This window comes from Scyliorhinus torazame, chromosome 5 (assembly GCF_047496885.1).
Source record: "Scyliorhinus torazame isolate Kashiwa2021f chromosome 5, sScyTor2.1, whole genome shotgun sequence".
Lineage (NCBI taxonomy): Eukaryota > Metazoa > Chordata > Chondrichthyes > Carcharhiniformes > Scyliorhinidae > Scyliorhinus > Scyliorhinus torazame.
Window position 1 is genome coordinate 132,184,671 of NC_092711.1, and position 21,388 is coordinate 132,206,058.

At 48.7% G+C, this 21,388-nt stretch overlaps 3 protein-coding genes across 4 annotated transcripts in view; 2 read left to right on the forward strand and 1 right to left on the reverse strand.

Moving 5' to 3' along the window:
* Positions 1-5,323, reverse strand: part of LOC140417920 (uncharacterized) — a 365,440-nt gene extending 360,117 nt beyond the window's left edge. The window contains exons 1-2 of the mRNA XM_072501352.1: positions 4,880-5,323; positions 4,061-4,235 (exon numbers count right to left, since the gene is read on the reverse strand). The gene's annotated coding sequence lies outside the window, so the exon portion shown is untranslated. The remainder of the gene's footprint in view (positions 1-4,060; positions 4,236-4,879) is intronic.
* An 18-nt stretch (positions 5,324-5,341) lies between these two features.
* LOC140419796 (uncharacterized) overlaps positions 5,342-21,388 on the forward strand; it is a 31,229-nt gene continuing 15,182 nt past the window's right edge. Inside the window, exon 1 of one of the 2 annotated variants that reach the window (XM_072503798.1) lies at positions 5,342-5,460. The gene's annotated coding sequence lies outside the window, so the exon portion shown is untranslated. Of the gene's footprint in view, positions 5,461-7,782; positions 8,079-21,388 lie in introns of those variants that run through there. The other variant, XM_072503797.1, reaches the window with a different exon arrangement.
* Positions 7,075-17,158, forward strand: LOC140419807 (uncharacterized; the record flags this gene model as incomplete). The annotated part of the gene is made up of 2 exons (XM_072503823.1): positions 7,075-7,769; positions 14,689-17,158. Coding segments are annotated over 2 exons (1,605 nt in total), but the record flags the coding sequence as incomplete, so codon positions are not given.

The following is a 21,388-nucleotide window of genomic DNA, read 5'->3' on the forward strand; positions in this document are numbered from 1 at the left end:
ACCAGGCAGCATCCTGGTAAATCTCCTTTGCACCCTTTCCAATGCTTCCACATCCTTCCTATAATGAGGTGACCAGAACTGCACACAATACTCCAAATGTGGTCTAACCAAGGTCTTGTACAGTTGCAGCATAACCTCACGGCTCTTAAACTCAATCCTCCTGTTAATAAACGCGAACACACTATAGGCTTTCTTCATGGCTCTATCCACTTGGGTGGCAACTTTCAGAGATCTATGGACATGAACTCCCGAGATCTCTCTGCTCCTCCACATTCTTCAGAACCCTGCCATTAACCCTGTAATCCGCATTCAAATTTGTCCTACCAAAATGAATCATCTCACACTTATCAGGGTTAAACTGTGGGCAGCACGGTAGCCTTGTGGATAGCACAATTGCTTCACAGCTCCAGGGTCCGAGGTTCGATTCCGGCTTGGGTCACTGTCTGTGCGGAGTCTGCACATCCTCCCCGTGTGTGCGTGGGTTTCCTCCGGGTGCTCCGGTTTCCTCCCACAGTCCAAAGATGTGCAGGTTAGGTGGATTGGCCATGATAAATTGCCCTTAGTGTCCAAAGTTGCCCTTAGTGTTGGGTGGGGTTACGGGGTTATGGGGCTAGGGTGGCGGTGTTGACCTTGGGTAGGGTGCTCTTTCCAAGAGCCGGTGCAGACTCGATGGGCCGAATGGCCTCCTCCTGCACTGTAAATTCTATGATCTATGATCTATGATCTATAAACTCCATCTGCCACCTTTCAGCCCAGCTCTGCATCCTATCAATGTCTCTTTGCAGCCTACAACAGCCCTCCACATTATCCACTACTCCACCAATCTTGGTGTCATCAGCAAATTTACTAACCCAACCTTCAATTCCATCATCCAAGTCATTGATAAAAATCACAAATAGCAGAGGACCCAGCACTGATCCCTGTGGTACACCGCTGGTGACTGGGCTCCAGGATGAAAATTTACCATCTACCACCACCATCTGTCTTCTATGTGATAGCCAGTTACTGATCCAATCGGCCCAATTTCCCTCTATGCCATGCCTCCTTACTTTCTGCATGAGCCCACCATGGGGCACCTTATCAAACGACTTACTAAAATCCACATACATAACATCAACTGCTCTGCCTTCATCTACGTACTTAGTTACCTCCTCAAAGAATACAATCAAACTTGTGAGGCAAGACTTACCCCTCACAAATCCGTGCTGACAATCCTGGATTAAGCTGTATCTTTCCAAATGATCATAAATCCTATTCCTCAGGACCCTTTCCAATAATTTACCTATGACCGAAGTGAGACTAACTGGCCTATAATTCCCAGGGTTATACCTATTCCCATTCTTGAACAAGGGGACAACATTCGCCTCTCTCCAGTCTTCTGGCACTAATCCTGTAGACAGTGAGGACATAAAGATCAAAGCCAAAGGCTCTGCAATCTCATCCCTCGCCTCCCAAAGAATCCTAGGATATATCCCATCAGGCCCAGAGGACCTATCTATCCTCAGGCTTCTCAAAATTTCTAACACATCTTCCTTCCGAATATCTACCTCCTTCAGCCTCCCAGCCTGTATCGCACTATCCTCCTTAACAACATGGCCCCTCTCCTTTGTGAACACTGAAGAAAAGTATTCATTTAGAGCCTCTCCTATATCTTCAGACTCCATGCACACGTTCCCACTACTGTCCTTGACCGGCCCTAACTTCACCTTGATCATTCTTTTATTCCTCACATAAGTGTAAAAAGCCTTAGGGTTTTCCTTGATCCTATCCGCCAAAGACTTCTCATGCCCTCTCCTAGCTCTCCTAAGCCCTTTCTTGAGCTCCTTCCTAGCTCTCTTGTATCCCTCAAGTGCCCTAACTGAACCTTGTTTTCTCATCCTTACATAAGCCCCCTTCTTCCTCTTGACAAGACATTCAACCTCTTTTGTAAACATTGGTTCCCTCACTCGACCATTTCCTCCCTGCCTGAGAGGGACATACATATCAAGGACATGCAGTATTTGCTCCTTGAACAAGCTCCACATCTCATTGTGCATATCCCTGACAGTTCCTGTTTCCATCTTATGCTCCCCAATTCTTGCCTAATCGCATCGTAATTACACTTCCCCCAGTTATAAACCTTGCCCTGCCGTATGTTCCTAACCCTCTCCATTGCTATAGTGAAAGTCACCGAATTGTGGTCACTATATCCAAAGTGCTCTCCCACAACCCAATCTAACACTTGGCCCGGTTCATTACCCAGTACCAAATCCAATGTGGCCCCGCCTCTATCCTCATATTGTGTGAGGAAACCCTCCTGCACACACTGGATAAAAACAGCCCCATCCAAACTATTCGAATTATAGCAGTTCCAATCAATATTTGGAAAGTTAAGTCACCCATGACACCTATCTTGTGACTACTGCACCTATCCAAAATCTGCATTGCAATCTTTTCCTCCACATCTCTGTTACTGTTTGGGGGCCTATAGAAAACTCCTAACAAAGTGCCCGCTCCTTTTCTATTTCTAACTTCAGCCCACACTACCTCAGTAGACAGATCCTCCTCAAACTGCCTTTCTGCAGCCATTATACTATCCTTGATTAACAATGCTACTCCTCCACCTCTTTTACCACTTTCCCTAATCTTACTGAAACATCTAAACCCGGAACCTCCAACAATCATTCCTGCCCCTATTCTATCCACATCTCCGTAATGGCCACAACATCGTATTCCCAGGTACCAATCCATGCTTCAAGCTCACCAACCTTATTCCTGATGCACCTCGCATTGAAGTAGACACACTTAAAACCACCTTCATGCCTGCAGGTCCACTCTTGTGACCTTGGTACCTTCCTCAATACTGCACTACCCTCAACTTCCTGAACTCCAGCAACGCTATCTCCTGGACTACAAATCAGTTTTCCATCCCCCTGCCAAATTAGGTTAAACCCCCCCCGAAGAGCTGTAGCAAATTTCCCACCCAGGATATTGGTGCCCCTCTGGCTCAGGTGTAACCCATCCTGTTTTTACAGGTCCCACCTTCCCCAGAATGTGCTCCAATTATCCAAGTAACTGAAACCCTCCCTCCTACACCATCCCTGTAGAACGTGTTTAACTGCACTCTCGCCCTGTTCCTCACCTCGCGAGCAGCAAACCAGAGATGACAACACGGTCTGTCCTGGCTCTCAGCTTCCACCCTAGCTCCCTGAATTCCTGTTTTACATCCCCGTCCCTTTTCCTACCTATGTCTTTGGTACCGATGTGTACCACGACTTGTGGCTGCTCCCCCTCTCCCTTCAGGATCCTGAAAACACGATCAAAGACACGGACCTTGGCACTCGGGAGGCAACACACCAACCGTGAGCTTCTATCGTTGCCACAGAACCGCCTATCTGTACCTCTAACTATGGAGTCTCCAATAACTAATGCTCTCCTGCTCTCCCCCCTTCCCTTCTGAGCCACATGGACAGACTCAGTGCCAGAGACCTGGTCACCGTGGCTTACCTCTGGTAGGTCCCCACCCCAACAGTATCCAAAACGGTATACCTGTTATTGAAGGGAACAACCGCAGGGGATCCCTGTACTGACTGCTTCTTCCCCCTCCTTTTAAACGTCACCCAGCTACCTTCATTCTTAGGAGTACTACATCCCTGTAGCTTCTATCGATAACCAACTCTGCATCCCAAATGATCCTCAGTTCATCCAGCTCCAGTTCCCTCACATGATCTTTGAGATGCTGGAGATGGGTGTACTTCCTGCAGGCAAACTCAGCAGGGCCACTGACGGTGTCCCTCACCTCGAACATCCTGCAGGAGTAACATTGCACTGCCCTCTCTGCCATCCCTTCCATTTATCTACTTGACAATTACAGAGAGAGAAAAAAAAAAGCTTTCCTGATTTTCACACTCCCCGCAGGTTAGAGGTGGTGGAAGGGTGGAGTGAGGAAAAGGAAAGAAAAGCTTACCTCACCGCACTCTTTTTTGGGGGGGGTTAGAGGAGGAGGATGGGTGGGAGATACTACCTGTGTAGTGTCTCGGGTTTTGCCACTGCCTGAAATATATTAGTTCTAGAAACTCACCCGACAGCAGATTTCCACAATTCACTCCCCGCAACAGCCAATCAGCGTCGCCGCTCTGCCGCCCTCTGCAGGATACTTGCCTCAACTTGTTATTTCTTTATCTATAGAAACCCTAGTGCAGGAGGTGGTCGTTCAGCCCATCGAGTCTGCACTCACCCTCCGAAACTGCACCCTACTGAGAGAAAGAGAATATTTGGATTATTAAATGTATTAAATGAATAACAGACTGAAAAAACTAACACAGGCTTGTGGAAAAGTACTGCTTGGACAAGGAAACAGATGCACATGAGGAAGTGGAGATAATGAAGAAGTAGGTATAGCATTAACAGAAGAGATAATAATAGGTCTGAATATTGAGCAAGATAGATTGGGAAAGGCTTAGCAAAATAGATGAGTGGACAGTCTTAAAGACATAAACAAGCCACTGAGGCTGCGCAAATGTCTAGGGGGACCACCCACTGGACAGAAGGAGTACGTAAACGTGAACATATAATGTATGATGAAGCGTGAATACTGACATATAATGTATGATGAAGGCGTATAAGGAAGAATGTGAACCTCAGTGACACCTGATCCAATCAGGAGGAGAGGGCAGAAGAATGATAAACGAACAAAGTGTATATAAACAGACGAAACAAGCTATTTGGTGTGCTCCTGTCTAGGAGGCACCCGACTCTGCAGACTTGTATAAGGATAAATAAAACCCTAACTTGCTTCTGGTATTTTTGTCCTCAGTGTCAGTGATGGTGAGCACACATTCAAATCTCACACTACCTAGGCCCTCACATTGATCATGGCCAATCCTGGCAACCTACTCACCTTTGGACAGCGGGCAGAAACGGAGAACCCAAAGTAAACCCACGCAGACACGGGGAGAACGTGCAAACTCCGCACAGACATCCAAGGCCGAAATCGAACCCGGCTCCCCAGAGCTGTGAGGCAGCAGTGCTTACCACTCCCTATTTAATTTTTGAATAGTTTGTGCATTGTTCCACCATGTTGCCTCATCTCAGTAACAAACGTTGAAATGTTTGCTCCACACCCACAGGGTTTCATCTGTTTAAAGCCACAAACAGAAAGGTCCAGTTTTCTGGAGTTTGAGACAAATCAGCTTCCAAAATGATGCAGAGTTTCAGCCAATGAGGAAGATCCGGGTTCAGCCCCGCCCCTCATTCACTCCGATTGGTTGGAGGTCCAGCCGCTTCCGATCGGTCATCCAGACCCGTCCCCTCTTCCTATTGGTCTGGACCTGCCGTCAATCCCTCCCCAGGCATTGTAATGTGGGGCATGCGCAGTGCGGCTCATGTTCAGCGACGGACGTTTGTTTGTCTCATCTTCAGGCGGGCAGGAGGCGGATAAGCGGAGGCAGCGTTAGGAGCAGTGGCGGGGAGGCCTCGAAGGTAAAGCAATAAGTTGCCGTTCACGACTTTGTACCGACGGAAGGATTTTGTTTTTCTGCGGCGGCCTTTAGCCGTCCCATTAACGGCGCAACATAGTGCATGCGTGGGCGCCATTTTAGAGGTGCGCGAGTGCGCGTGCGCGGCCGCCATCTTACAGGGTACAGCCATGTGCGGCAGAGCGCATGCGCGATGAAACCTGTCCTGTCAGCAGGAAGAGAACGTTGTGAATTTCTCCCCTGGACTGACAGTGATGGATTCTACAAACTCCTTTTACAGAGGGTTGAAAGGGGTTGATCTACATGCAGCAAATTTAAAGCAAGAGAAACGCCTGTCTCTTCTGAATGAGATTTAGGCACAGGAAATCGAATCAGCAAATCCCTATTGTGCAGAAGGAGGTCATTCAGCCCAGCGCGTCTGCACCGACCCTCTGAAAGTGCACCCTAACACGGCCCACTCCCCCGCCATATTCCCATCATCCCACCTAACCCACACCTCTTTGGCAACTTTGGGGCGCATTTAGCGTGGCCAATCCGTCTAACCGGCACAACTTGGGACTTTGGGGGGAAACCGGAGCACCTGGTGGAAACCCACGCAGACAGGGAGAACGTGCAAGCTCCACACACTCACCCGAGGCCGGAATTGAACCTGGTTGCCTGGCACTGCGAAGCCGCAATGCTAACAAATATGTCATTCCTACAGATCACATTAAAATCATTTGATCAACTCACTCAATTAGACAAGATCTGGATGTTTTTGGCCTTTGGGTGTAAGGATTGAAATTCAACTCATTATTACTCTCCTTGGGGGTGTAGTGGTAATGCCACTGGACTGGCAGACCAAAGGCCCTCCTCCTAATGCCCGGAGGACAAGGGTTTAAATCCCAACAGGCCAGCTGTTGGAATTCAAACGAAATTCAACAACTAGCCTCAGCTGGTGAACGTGAAACTGTTGAGGCGGGCTTTCGGGAAGGGGAACGTGTGCAGAACTGGGACTTACAGCTCTGCTGGAATGGGGGGTGGGGGGAAGAAAAGCTCAATGCTAGGGAAGAAAATATGAGACACTAAAATTATCTGAAATAAAATCAAAATACAGAGGATGTAGGAGTCTGAAACCTGAAACAAAAACAGAATGCTGGAAAAACATCAGGTTTGGCAGCATCTGTGGAGAGAGAAAATAGAGTTGACGTTTCAAGTTTGCGATAGTGAGTTTTTCCAACATTTTCTGGGGGAGTTTTTTTTGCTTGTGACTGCAATGAACTATTCTGTATTTCTCTTCCGGACTGACCTGTGTAAACTGGTTTTACAAGGTTACAAGGAGAAGACTGACAGACTGGAAACCCAAGTGAAACATCAAGATCTGCCCGAGGTACTCAGTTCGTCAGGACCTTGAATATCATTGGGGTTTCGATGTAGAAGGAGAAACAGATGGAAAAGGTTTCAAACATTGGTGGAAAAGCACAGAAGCGCGCACACACCCCAGAATGAGAATGTTCCAGTGAACTGACTGTGGAAAAAGCTTTAACCAGGTACACCCTCTGGGGGAAAAAAAAACATTGCACCATTTGCACTGGGGAGAATCCGTACGTGTGTTCTCTGTGGACGAAGCTCCAAGTGATCGTCCAACCTGGAGATATGCAAGGACACCAACGTTACGGAGCACCTGTGGAAATGTGGGCACTGTGGGAAGGGATTCAGTTACCCGTCTGAGCTGGAAACTCATCAACGCAATCACAGTGGAGAGAAACCCTTTAAGTGTGAGGATTGTGGGAGGGGATTCAACTACCCATCCCAGTTGGAGATTCATCGACGCACTCACACTGGGGAGAGGCCGTTCACCTGCACCGGGTGTGGGACAGGATTTTCTCGCTTATCCAACTTGCAGAGACACCAGCGTATCCACTCTGACGTGCGAACCTTTGAATGTTCCGACTGTGAGAAGAGCTTCAAAAGCAGCAGTGATCTGCAGAAGCATCAACGCACTCACACCGGAGAGAGGCCATTCACCTGCTCTGTGTGTGGGAAGGGATTCACTTGCTCGTCCAATCTGCTGAAACACCAGCGCTCTCACTCTGGGGAGAGGCCATTCATCTGCTCTGTGTGTGGGAAAGGATTCACTGGGTCATTCACCCTGCTGCAGCACCAGCAGGTTCACACAGCGGAGAGGCCGTTCACCTGCTCCGAGTGTGGGAAAGGATTCACTCGTTCATTCACCCTCCTGTCACACCAGCGAATTCACACCGGTGAGCGGCCATTCACCTGCCCCGTGTGTGGAAAGGGATACACCCGGTCATCTCACCTTCTGAGACACCAGGTAGATCACGAGTGACTGCCAGGATTGGCTTCTGCTGTTGTTGCTACTGTTGATCATCTCCAGGACTAAATGTATGGGTTAATCCTGAGGTGTGTAAGAAATGTATCCCAGCCACGCTCATCCATGGTTCAGAGCTCCTAGACACGAAACAGAACATTCCTTTACGACTGTGTTTAGTCAGGAAGAACAAGGGTGAATGCTGGAAAGGTGCTGTCAAATCGGGGATTGGCATAAAACTGGGATGTGTTCCTGACTGAGAGTGAAACAACAGATTTACATTTCTAGATGGAGAATGAATGATAACTGCGGTAAGGGGATTTAAAATGTTTGTGTGACATTCCGGATTCTAGCAATGTAAGGGAATAACAACAACTTTCATTTGCACTTTTAACATAGCAAAACATCCCAAAGTGATTCACAGATAATCAAAGGCTTAGTCAAGGTGGTAGATTCCCAGAAGGAGAGGGCGGCATAGTGGTGCAGTGGGTTAGCCCTGCTGCCTCACGGTGCCGAGGTCCCAGGTTCAATCTGGCTCTGGGTCACTGTCCGTGTGGAGCTTGCACATTCTCCCCGTGTCCGCCTGGGTCTCATCCCCACAACCCAAAGATGTGCAGGGTAGGTGATTTGACCACGCAAATTGCCCCTCAATTGGACAAAAATAATTGGGTACGTATGCTAAATTTATTTTAAAAGAAGATTCCCAGAAGTAATTCCCAGATGGACGGCACGGCAGCACAGTGGTTAGCACTATTGCTTTACAGTTCCAGGGTGCCAGGTTTGATTCCCGGCTGGGTCACTGTCAGTGCGGAGTCTGCACGTTCTCCCCGTGTCTGCGTGGGTTTCCTCCGGGTGCTCCGGTTTCCTCCCACAAGTCCAAAGATGTGCAGGTTAGGTGGATTAGCCGTGATAAATTGCCCTTGGTGTCCAAAAAGATTAGATGGGGTTACTGGGATAGGGTGGAGGCATGGGCTTAAGTAGGGTGCTCTTTCCAAGGGCTGGTGCAGATTTGGTGGGCCGAATGGCCTCCTTCTACACTGTAAATTCTATGATTCTAAGTAATCTGAATTCACGTAGAGAGGTGAGGCAGGAAATCATAGAGCTCAGGGCATGGACAACTGAAAGAACAGCCCCCACACAGACTCCACTATGATGGAGTGAAGTGAGCAGGGGATGAATTGGAGGAGAGCAGGGAGCTAGGAGGGTCGTTGGGCTGGAGGAGATTGCAGAGGGGATTTAAACGAGGGAGGAGGTTCCACAAATATCCCATCCCCACTGATGGGGGAATGGATCACATCAGTACAAAAGATATGGCAACAATCACAATTCGCAACAATCTTCAGCCAGAAGTGCAACATGGATGATCCATCTCGGCCTCTTCTTGAGGTCCCATGCATCACAGATGGCAACATTCATACAATTCGATTCTCTCCTCACGTTATCAAGAAATGGCTGAAGGCACTGGGTTCTGACAATATTTTGGCAATAGTACCGAAGACCTGTGCTCCAGAACTTTCTGCGCCCAGAGCGGAGATCTTCTAGTCGAGCTACAACACTGGCATTTACCCTGCAATGTGGAACATTGCCTGGGTATGTCCTGTCTACAAAAAAAGCAGGACAAATCCAACCCAGCCAATTACCGTCCCATTAGTCTCCCATCATCAGCAAAGTGATGGAAGGGATCATTAACAGTGCAATCACTCAGCAGTAACTAGCACATTGAAACTCAGTTTAAGTTTCGCCAGGCCCCTGACCCCTTTACAACCTGGGTCCAAACATGGGTAGAAGTGTCAAACTCCAGTGGTGACGTAAGAGTGACATCAAGGCCACACTCGGCCGAGTGGCATCTAGGGACCATAGCAAAACTGAAGCCAATGAAATTCGAGCTGAGGTTGGGAGGGGGGTTGGGGGGAGCTCTCCACTGCTTGATGTCACACCTGGCATAAAGGAAGACGTTTGTGGTTCTTGGAGGTCAATCATCTCGGTTCCAGGGCATCACTGCAGGAGTTCCTCAGGGTGGTGTCCTCAGACCAGCCACTTTCAGCTGCTTCATCAATGATCTGGCTTCCTTCACAAGGTCAGAAGTGGGGATGTTTACTGCTGATTGCACAGTGTTTCGCCCCCATTTGCGACTCCTCGGGTTGCACTGAAGCAGCCCATGTCCAAACACACAGACCCAAGTGACATTCAAGCTCAGACTGATACGTGGCGGGTTTGTGAGAAGTGCACATTACATTAGTGAAGAAGGTAGAGATGTGCAGAGAGAGTTGGAGACCCGAGCAAAACGCATGCTCTGATTGATTGACTGGGGAAGCCCAGAGCCTTTATGGTACACCAACCATCCCATTGACCAACAGCTCAGCGCCTCTGGTGGGCACAGTCTCCAAACTCCCATGTGGAGACTTCATGTCTTCACGCCTTCTTGTCTGGGGGAGATTGACAAATGGAAAAGCTGGAGGACCGGAAGGAGTCTGGTCCACCAGCCGATCAGCGCGCTGGCTTTGTGCTCATGAAGGTGGAGCTTCACAGACTAAACTTTCCCCTGTATCCAACCTCTCAGTAAAACACTTTCTCCACACGCGCCCGCAGTTTTCCATTTCCTTTCTGTTTTTTTGTCCATTTTAGTTTCAGAATGACAGCAAAGGTTAAAGTGAGACCTTCAGTCTCCATGGAGATTATAACAACACATCAGCAGCACGGTAGCATTGTGGATAGCACAATTGCTTCACAGCTCCAGGGTCCCAGGTTTGATTCCCGTCTGGGTCACTGTCTGTGTGGAGTCTGCACGTTCTCCCCATGTGTGCGTGGGTTTCCTCCGGGTGCTCCGGTGTCCTCCCACAGTCCAAAGATGTGCGGGTTAGGTGGATTGGCCATGATAAATTGCCCTTTCGTGTCCAAAATTGCACTTAGTGTTGGGTGGGGTTACTGGGTTATGGGGATGGGGTGGAGGTGTTGACCTTTGGTAGGGTGCTCTTTCCAAGAGCCGGTGCAGACTCGATGGGCCGAAGGCCTCCTTCTGCACTGTAAATTCTATGATTCTGACATTACAAGATATGTCTCGTGTTGGTATAGGTACACATTCGATATATTAAGAACAAGAGTAAGCCATTCAGCCTGTCAAGTCTGTCCTGCCATTCAATGAGATCGTGACTGATCTGTGACCTAACTCCATATACTGCCTTTGGCCCATACCCTTGATATCTTTGCTTGACAAATATTTATCTGTCTCAAATTTAAAATTAATAACTGATCTGGTATCAATTGCCATTTGTGAGAGAGAGTTCCAAATGTCTACCACCCTTTCTGTGTAGAAGTGCTTCCTAACATCTCTCCTGAACGGTCTGGCCCTAAATTTTAGACCATGCCCCCTAGTTCTAGAATCTCCAACCAGTGGAAACAGTTTATCTTTATCGACCCTGTCTTTTCCTGTTTATATCTTGAAGGCTTCAATCAGATCACCCTAAATTCTGGAGAAAAGGGGCAGCACGGTAGCGCATTGGGTTAGCACTGCTGCCTCACGGCGCCGAGGTCCCAGGTTCAGTCCCGGCTCTGGGTCACTGTCCGTGTGGAGTTTGCACATTCTCCCCGTGTTTGCGTGGGTTTCGCCCCCACAACCCAAAGATGTGCAGGTTAGGTGGATTGGCCACGCTAAATTGCTCCTTAATTGGAAAAAATGAATTGGGTACTCTAAATTTATAAAAGAAAAAGAAAAAATTCTAGAGAAAACAGGCCTACTTTGTGTAATCTCAATTGAACCCCTGAAATCCAGGTATACTTTTTGTAACCTTGCGTTGCACTCCCTCCAAGGCCAATATTTCCTTCCTGAGGTGTGGTGACCAGATCTGCTCACAGTGCTCCAAGTGGGGTCTAACCAGGGTTTTGGAAAGCTGAGGCATAACTTCTGTGACTTATACCCCAGTCCTCGGGACATAAAGGCCAACTTTCTATTAGCCTTCTTCATTACTTTCTGCACTTGTTCGTGGCACTTTAAAGGTCTATGTACCTGAAACCCCAGGTCATTTGAAGCGTCCACAAAATTCGGCTTCATACCATCTAGAAAGAACCATGATCTAACCTTTTCTTGGTGCAAAATGGATAACCTCACACTTGATTACATTGAAATCCTTCTGCCACAATTTTGCTCATCCGCCAAGTCTTATCAGAAACCCCAAACCCTGGGGGGGGGCGCAGTGGTTAGCACTGCTGCCTCACAGCACTGTGGACCCGGGATCGATCCCAGCTTCGGGTCACTGTCCGTGTGGAGTTTGCACATTCTCCCCGTGTCTGCGTGGGTCTCACCCCCACAACCCAAAGATGAGCAGGTTAGGTGGATTGGCCACACTAAATTGCCCCTTTAGAAATTTTGAAAAAAAGAAACTCCAGACCATGCCGACTATCTTGGAACAAGCCACTTTGTTCCGTTTGCCCTCTGTATACCTCCCCTACCTCGCCCCGCATGTTTTGTTTCCTTCACCTGCCCATCCAAGTTCCTTTTGCAAATATTGAGCGTCTCTGCCTCCACCACCCTCGTCCGCAGAAAGTTCCAGAACATGACCACTCGCTGCCTAAATAACGTAGTTCCCCACGTTCCCCTCTGCATTTCTAATCAAGTATACATTGCACGCATTTTTCTACCCAGTAATCGCTCCATAAGATATAGGAGCAGAATTATGCCCTTTCACAGAATCACAGAATACTACAGTGCAGAAGAGGCCCTTCGGCCCATTGAGTCTACACCGACGCATGAAAAACATCTGACCTGCCTACCTAATCCCATTTGCCCATAGCCTCGAATGTTATGCTGCACCAAGTGCTCATCCAGGCACTTTTAACGGATGTGAGCAACCCACCTCTACCTCCCTCCCAGACAGTGCATTCCAGACCGTCACCACCCTCTGGGTAAAAATGTTTCTCCTCAATTCCCCCTAAACGACTGTTAGGTGAATTGGACATTCTGAATTCTCCCTCTGTGATCCGAACAGGCGCCGGAATGTGGCGACTAGGGGCTTTTCACAGTAACTTCATTGCAGTGTTAATGTCAGCCTGCTTGTGACAATAAAGAATATGTATAAAAAAACCTCTTGCCCCTCACCTTGAACTTGTGAGCCTTGTAGCTGACCCTTAAACTAAGGGGAACAGCTGCTCCCTATCCACCCTGTCCATGCCCGTCATAATCTTGTACACCTCGATCAGGTCGCCCCCTCAAACCTACTGATCCTCCCCACCATATCATCATCTATGTCCTTTATATAAATGACAAACAATAGGTGACCCAGCACAGATCTCTGTGGTACACCAGCAAATCTGGCACATCGAGCCTGCACCGCCATTCGATCATGGCTGATATGTTTCATGGCTGATATGGGTAGCACAAGTGGCTAGCACTGTGGCTTCACAGCGCCAGGGTGCCAGGTTCGATTCCCCGCTGGGTCACTGTCTGTGTGGAGTCTGCACGTTCTCCCCGCGTCTGCGTGGGTTTCCTCCGGGTGCTCCGATTTCCTCCCACAGTCCAAAGACGTGCAGGTTAGGTGGATTGGCCATGGCTAAATTGCCCTTAGTGACCAAAAAGGTTAGGAGGGGTTATTGGGCTACGGGAATAGGGTGGAAGTGAGGGCTTAAAGTGGGTCGGTGCAGACACGATGGCCCGAATGGCCTCCTTCTGCACTGTATGTTCTATGTTTCTCATCCCCATTCTCCTGCCTTTTTCCCGTAACCCCTGATCCCCTTTTTAATCAAGATCACCAGATTTGTGGTTGAGGTGCTGTTACCTATAGAGCTACCAAGAGCTGGAAGGCGGAAGTAGACAGTGTAAGTCTTTCTTAGAACATAAGAACTAGGAGCAGGAATTGGAAATTTATCCTCTCCAGCAGCCGGTGATGAAATTGAGTTCTTTCTGTCCACAGTCCGGTCTCAGTCAAAGGCTGAGTTTGGATTTATAGGTATTCCTTCATTTTATTTTAACCTGCTTGCAAGCCTCACTCACCCTGACAAATTCAGAGACCACAGTCTCCAACTTCCCCAGAGTGAGTGAACAAAAGGGAGACAAAACATGTGTTCTCATATACATTCATGTAGTATCAGGTTCCACATACACCCGACCAAATAAGGTAATGGTAACAAAAACAAGATTCTTCTAGGTCTTTCTCCCACAGTCCTTGACCTGGCCATATAACCTGACCTTCACAACCACTGATCCTGAGATAGGCCCACTGTACATTCCTCCTCCCTGGGCCTCTTTCTCCCAGCATCCTTTGCAGCGTCCTTTGTGTAAAGAACCGATCTTAATAGTTACCCATCCCCCTCTCGCCCATGCTTTGCCCAATCCCTCTGTTCACTCCCTGCAACCCGAATTAATGTCTATAAATGCACTATCATAATCTTCTGCTTTCCTATATTAGGGTATACCTCTATACTATCCTAACTGGTCATCCCAGTCTAATGCTCTTTTCTTTAGTTCAATTCCTCACCGGCCTCGACCTCCGTGTATCCAGGACCGCAAGCGATGAATTTGGAGGGTGTGTACTCCCATCAGGCAGAGTGAGAATGGAAGCAGGGGATGCTGGGTGGGATAGAGATTTCCAGCTTTTGAAAGATGCAGGAGGAAAGAAAGTCCCTCTGAAACTCAAATTGCCTGGCCAGTGATGAGTTCTTTTTAACTCCTTTTGCAGGGCATCGGAAGGGACACACACACACACACACACAGTGAGAGTGTCCCAGTGCACTCGCTGTGTAAAGAACTTTAAACACCCTAGAAAAACAAACAGCGCACCGGTTCAGCAGGGAGAGGCCAAACTGTGCGGGTAAAGATTCCACTGATCGTTCCAACCTGGAGAGATAGGACACTCGCACCATGGAGAAACAGTGGGAATGCGGGGACTGTGGGAAGGGATTCCGTTCACCGTCTGCACTGGAAACCCATTGACGCACCCACACTGGAAACCGGCCTTTCACCTGCTCTGTGTGCGGGAAGGGATTCACTCATTCGTGCCACGTGCTGCTACACCAGCGTGTTCACACCGGGGAGAGGCCATTCACCTGCTCCGTGTGTGGGAAGGGATTCAGTGATTCATCCACCCTGCTGAGACACCAGCGGGTTCACACCGGGGAGAGGCCGTTCACCTGCGATCTGTGTGGGAAGGGATTCACTCAGTTAACTGGCCTGTTGCGGCATCGGCGGGTTCACACGGGAGAATGTCCGTTCACCTGCTCCGACTGTGGCAAAGGCTTCACCCAGTTGTCCAGCCTGCAGACACACGGCCGCATTCACACCGGGGAGAAGCCGTTCACCTGCTCCGACTGCGGGAAGGGATTCCGAGATTCATCGAGCCTGCGGAAGCACCGGCGATTTCACACCGGGGAGAGGCCATTCACCTGCTCTGTGTGTGGGCAGGGATTCATTCAGTCATCCAGTCTGCTGAGACACCGGAGCAGTCATACGAACGAGAGGCCTTTCAAATGCTCCGAATGTGGGAGCGGCTTTAAGAACTCTGAGGAGCTCATGGTGCACCAGCGCATTCACACTGAGGAGAGACCGTTCAGCTGCTTTCACTGCGCAAAGAGGTTCAGAACGTCATCTGGTCTGAACAGACACCAGCGAGTTCACACCGGGGAGAAGCCGTTCATCTGCTCCGTGTGTGGGAAGGGATTCACCCAGTCAGCCACCCTGCTGACACACAAGCGGGTCCACACCGGGGAGAGGCCATTCACCTGCACCGTGTGTGGGAAGGGATTCACTCAGTCATCGAACCTGCTGACACACCAGCGAGCTCACAAGCCATTACAAGGGTTTGATTCTGCTGTTTTTGCTGTTGTTAATCACTTCCAGGGCTGAACCATGTTCATTCTGACACTTGGTGAAGTGGGCGGGTCGGAGGGTTTCTTTCTGCTGGACTGGCCGGTCTCGTGACTCTGCTTCCAGTGGGCTGATGCTCTTTGAGCCTGGGGGAGCACATTTCCACTGAAATGATCCACAAAAGCTGATGAAGGACATTTATTTTATCCAGAATAGTAGTTCTTTTCCTACCACTGCAGGTAGAACATAAATAAATACATTTGTCTCTGTTCCATTGAGTCGACAGCACAGGGCCAGGCCAGTCGGTCTGTGCCAGTATTTATGCTCCACATGAGCCTCCACCCATCCGTCTTCATCTCCTTTCCCCCCCCCCCCCCCCCCCCCAAATCAGCATCTCCTTCTATTTCTTTCTCCCTCATGATTCACCCGAGGAAGGAGCTGTGCTCCGAAAGCTAGTGATTTGAAACCATCCTTTGGACTTTAACCTGGTGTTCTAAGACTTCTTACTGCGCTTTCTCCCTCATGTATGTCTCTCGCTTCTCCTTCAATCTATTCATGCTGTTCACCTCAACCACTCACTGTGGTCGTGAGTTCCACATTCTCACCACTCGCTGTGGTAGCAAGTTCCTCTAGTCTTTTTTTCTCGAGAAAAGGGCCCCAGCCTTTCCCGAGGTTTAAATGCTCTCAGTTCTGGTATTATTCTTGTGAATCTTTGTTGCACCTTCTCCGGTGCCTCTATTTCCTTTTTCGAAATGGAGATCACCAATGTTGACAGCGCTCCCAGTGTAGTCTAACCCTGGTTCCTAACCAAGTTGAACATAACCTCCCTGCTTTTCAATTCTATTCCTCTGGAATGGAACCCTATATATGGGCCCCACACTTTTAAGGTGCAAAGTTTTCCGAGAGGGTGCAGAGGAGATGTACGAGAATGGCAGCAGGGATGAGGGACCCAAGTTGGCTGGAGAGTCTGGAACAGCTGGAATTGTTCTCTTTGAATCGCAGCTTAATTGGGGTTGTGAAGCTGGCCATTTGGCCCATCGGGTCCGGGCTGACTCTCTGTACAGCCGAACAGTCCATCCTATTGCTGCCCCCCCAGTCCCGTAGGCCAGCAGATTTCCCTCAAGTGCCCATTCAGTCATCCCTTTGAAACCGTTCGTCGTCTCCAGTTCCTCCACCCTCCGTAGGCTGCAGATTCCAGGTCATTACCACTCGCTGGGTTAGAAACGTTCTTCTGCATGGCAACAAAGTACCGAGGAACCACAGTGAAACCATTTGGGCCCAGAACTTTGTGCGCATCTTTTCAACTCTGGAGCCCTAAATAAGAGCCATACGGACTCAAAATGTTCGCTCTATTCTCTCTCCCCTCCCAGGCCCACTCACCTCTCCCCAAGTTCCAACCGCAGGCCCGACCCCTCTTTCCTGCCTCCAGATACCACCGGGCCGGCTGGGATTTTCCAGCATTTTCTGTTTTTAATTTCAGATTCCCAGCACCCGCAGTAATTTGGTTGTGTCTCCTTTATACTCTGGCAGCCATTGATCTCGAAATCATTTTTTTGTTTAACCATGTTCTGGTTCACAAATAAACTTTTTTATCAGTAATATTTGGTTTTGCTGGACTTTTCATGATTAAACTTATGCGCCTCAGAGCAAGCAGGTGAGGGTACTTGGCAGGCTCTTTGATGGAAACAAGTTCCTCGAAGGCAGGGGAATCACAAGAAGATTTCAAACTCTCAATTAGAATCAATAGACACAATAAAAGATTTCATTTCACACCCAAGACTTTGAATTTCCACTGAGTTAAAAGTGTATACGAGACTACACTTAAACCGCGTGGTAGATTTCAACACGGGTTCCCAAGCTGGGCTCCCCGCTGCGAGAGACTCCCCGGGGTCCCGCGGGAGCCCAAGGCTGGTGGATCCGATTTGGGTTTTGTGCTGTTTGCAGCTCATCCAATCATAGGCTGGATTCTGGAGAGTCCAGCCTCTGACTGGACGAGCTGTGAGCACAGAGGGTGCAACAGGTCCAGCAGAGGGCAGAGCTGCTGATTGGCCGTTGCAGGGGAAATTTGCATACGTCCGTGTGCTCACCCTAACTTGGAGGCGTACCTGAACAAGAGACCCTAGCTGTTCAAGTGAAGACCAGCATCCAGCAGAGGGCAGTAGAGCGGACCTGCTGATTGGCCATTGCAGGGGAAATTTGCATACGTCCGTTTGCTCACCCTAACTTGGAGGCGTACCTGAACAAGAGACCCTAGCTGTTCAAGTGAAGACAAGCAACGGGCAGCACGGTCACCTTGTGGATAGCACAATTGCTTCACAGCTCCAGGGTCCCAGGTTCGATTCCAGCTTGGGTCACCGTCTGTGCGGAGTCTGCACATCCTCCCCGTGTGTGCGTGGGTTTCCTCCGGGTGCTCCGGTTTCCTCCCACTGTCCAAAAATGTGCAGGTTAGGTGGATTGGCCATGATAAATTGCCCTTAGTGTCCAAAATTGCCCTTAGTGTTGGGTGGGGTTACTGGGTTATGGGGATAGGGTGGTGGTGTTGACCTTGGGTAGGGTGCTCTTTCCAAGAGCCGGTGCAGACTCGATGGGCCGAATGGCCTCCTTCTGCACTGTAAATTCTATGATTCTATGAACAGGTTAGAATGGTCGGACCTACAGGGGAGAGATACTGAAAAAAATTACACATGAAATGAAAATCGCTTATTGTCACAAGTAGGCTTCAAATTAAGTTACTGTGAAAAGCCCCTAGTCGCCACATTCCGGCGCCTGTTCAGGAAGGCTGGTACGGGAATTGAACCGTGCTGCCGGCCTGCCTTGGTCTGCTTTAAAAGCCAGCGAATTAGCCCTGTGCTAAAGAACGCAGTCAGGCCTATGCAGGTGGGGAAAAGTGGTTGGGTCTGTGAGAGGGGGGGGGCAGGAAAGAGCAGGCGGGCCTGGAGTGGAGCGGGTGGGCCCCGGTCCAGGAGAGGAGATGTCCGGGCTAGGAGCAGTCAGGGCCAAGAGCAGTGCGGTTGGAACTTGGAAAGAGGTGAGTGCGTGGGACAAGAGAGTGAAATGTGAATTATGAGTGTGTTAAATAACTGTGAAATAATAGTGTAGGTGAGATGAGAGGGCAGCACAATGGATAGCTCAGCTGCCTCACGGCGCCGAGGTCCCAGGTTCGATCCCAGCTCTGTGTCACTGTCCGTGTGGAGTTTGCACGTTCTCCCCGTGCCTGTGTGGGTTTCACCCCCACAACCCAAAAGATGTGGAGGTTAGGTGGATTGGCTATGCTTAAATTGTTAAAAAAAATAATTTTAACAATCTTTTTCAAAGTTTAGAGTACCCAATTCATTTTTCCAATGAAGGGGCAATTTAGCGTGGCCAATCCACCTACACTGCACATCTTTGGGTTGTGGGGGCGAAACCCACGCAGACACGGGGAGAATGTGCAAACTCCACACGGACAGTGACCCAGAGCCGGGATCGAACCTGGGACCTCGGCGCCGTGAGGCAGCTGTGCTAACTCACTGTGCCACCGTGCTGCCTTTTAAGACTCGGGAGGTTATGCTGCAATTGTATAAGGTGTTAGTGAGGCCACACCTGGAGTATTGTGTTCAGTTTTGGTCTCCTTACTTGAGAAAGGACATATTGGCACTGGAGGGTGTGCAGAGGAGATTCACTAGGTTAATCCCAGAGCTGAAGGGGTTGGATTACGAGGAGAGGTTGAGTAGACTGGGACTGTACTCGTTGGAATTTAGAAGGATGAGGGGGGATCTTATAGAAACATATAAAATTATGAAGGGAATAGATAGGATAGATGCAGGCAGGTTGTTTCCACTGGCGGGTGAAAGCAGAACTAGGGGGCATAGCCTCAAAATAAGGGGAAGTAGATTTAGGACTGCGTTTAGGAGGAACTTCTTCACCCAAAGGGTTGTGAATCTATGGAATTCCTTGCCCAGTGAAGCAGTTGAGGCTCCTTCATTCAATGTTTTTAAGATAAAGATAGATAGTTTTTTGAAGAATAAAGGGATTAAGGGTTATGGTGTTCGGGCCGGAAAGTGGAGCTGAGTCCACAAAAGATCAGCCATGATCTAATTGAATGGTGGAGCAGGCTCGAGGGGCCAGATGGCCTACTCCTGCTCCTAGTTCTTATGTTCTTGGCCACGCTAAATTGCCCCTTAATTGGAAAAATAAATAATTGGGTACTCTGAAGTTCTAAAAAAAAAAGTGTATGGGAGATGAGTGAGTATGTGTGGGTTGAGAGTGTTTGAAATGAGTGTGTGTGAAATGGGTATATGTGTGCATTGTGTGTGTGGGATTCACCCCCACAACCATGTGAGAAACGAAGTGAAATGTGGGATGAGTCTGAGATGGGTATTGAATGAGTGGGTGTATGAAATAAGTGAAATTAAAGTGGGTGTGACATAAGTATGTGTGGGATGAGTGAAATAAGAAATACGACGAAATGAAATGTGTTGAATGCATGTGAAATGAGAGTAGGTGTGTGTTAATTGATTGTGTCAGATGAGTGAGATAAGTCCGTGTGAGATGAGAATAAAATGTGCATGTGGGATGAGAGTGAGGTGAGCGTGTGAGTCGAGACTGATGAGGGTGCAAGATGAGATGTGAGAGTGAGAAAGTAGCCCGAAATTAGCATGTGTGAAATTAGAATGTGTGCAAATAAAATCCATGAGAGTGAGATGAGTGAATGAAATTAGTGTGGGTGAGATGAGTGTGTCTGCAACGAGTATGAAACAACTGTGAGTGGAATGTCAATTAAGTGTGATAAGTGAGAAATGAAAGTGAATATGCATGTTTGTGAGAAATGAGAATGCATTTGTAGAATGAGTATGAAATGAATGTGAAGAGTGAGATGAGAATGCAATGACTTTGTGCACGTGCTAAATGTGTGAAATGAATCTGTATCTATGCAGTGATTGTGTGTGTGAAACAAGTGTGCGTGTGTCATGGATCTGCCGAGAAAAAGCAATTTAACACATTTAACAAGACGTAATGGGATGCGACCTGCCCAGCAACAGGTAGAGATCTGCTCAGCGAAAGCAGTAGCCAGCATTCAAAAGGCAGGACGAGATGTGTCTCGATAGTCGTGTGCCCTATTAGTAGAAACAGCTTACCTAGACGACTGGGAGATCAATACACATGAAATGAAAATCGCTTATTGTCACAAGTAGGCTTCAAATGAAGTTACTGTGAAAAGCCCCCAGTCGCCACATTCCGGCGCCTGTTCGGGGAGGCTGGTACGGGAATTGAACCGTGCTGCTGGCTTGCCTTGGTCTGCTTTCAAAGCCAGCTCTTTAGCCCTGTGCTAAACAGCCCACATGCTAATTTCGAGAGTGAAGGAATTTGAGAGGGGCATGTAATGATATTAAGTAACAGTGTACATAACCAGTGGATAAGGACTCCGACCACTTGGTGTCAGGCAAGAGGAATAGGACACTGGAACTGGACAAAATTCTATGTTTAAAAAAACAGTCTTGATCAGAGTTACAGGAACTGTTAGCATGGTTAGAAACTGGGGCAGCACGGTAGCATTGTGGATAGCACAATTGTTTCACAGCCCCAGGGTCCCAGATTAGATTCCGGCTTGGGTCGCTGTCTGTGTGGAGTCTGTACATCCTCCCCGTGTGTGCGTGGGTTTCCTCCGGGTGCTCCGGTTACCTCCCACAGTCCAAAGATGTGCAGGTTAGGTGGATTGGCCATGATAAATTGCCCATAGTGTCCAAAATTGCCCTTAGTGTTGGGTGGGGTTACTGGGTTATGGGGATCGGGTGGAGGTGTTGACCTTGGGTAGGGTGCTCTTTCCAAGAGCCGGTGCAGTTTCGATGG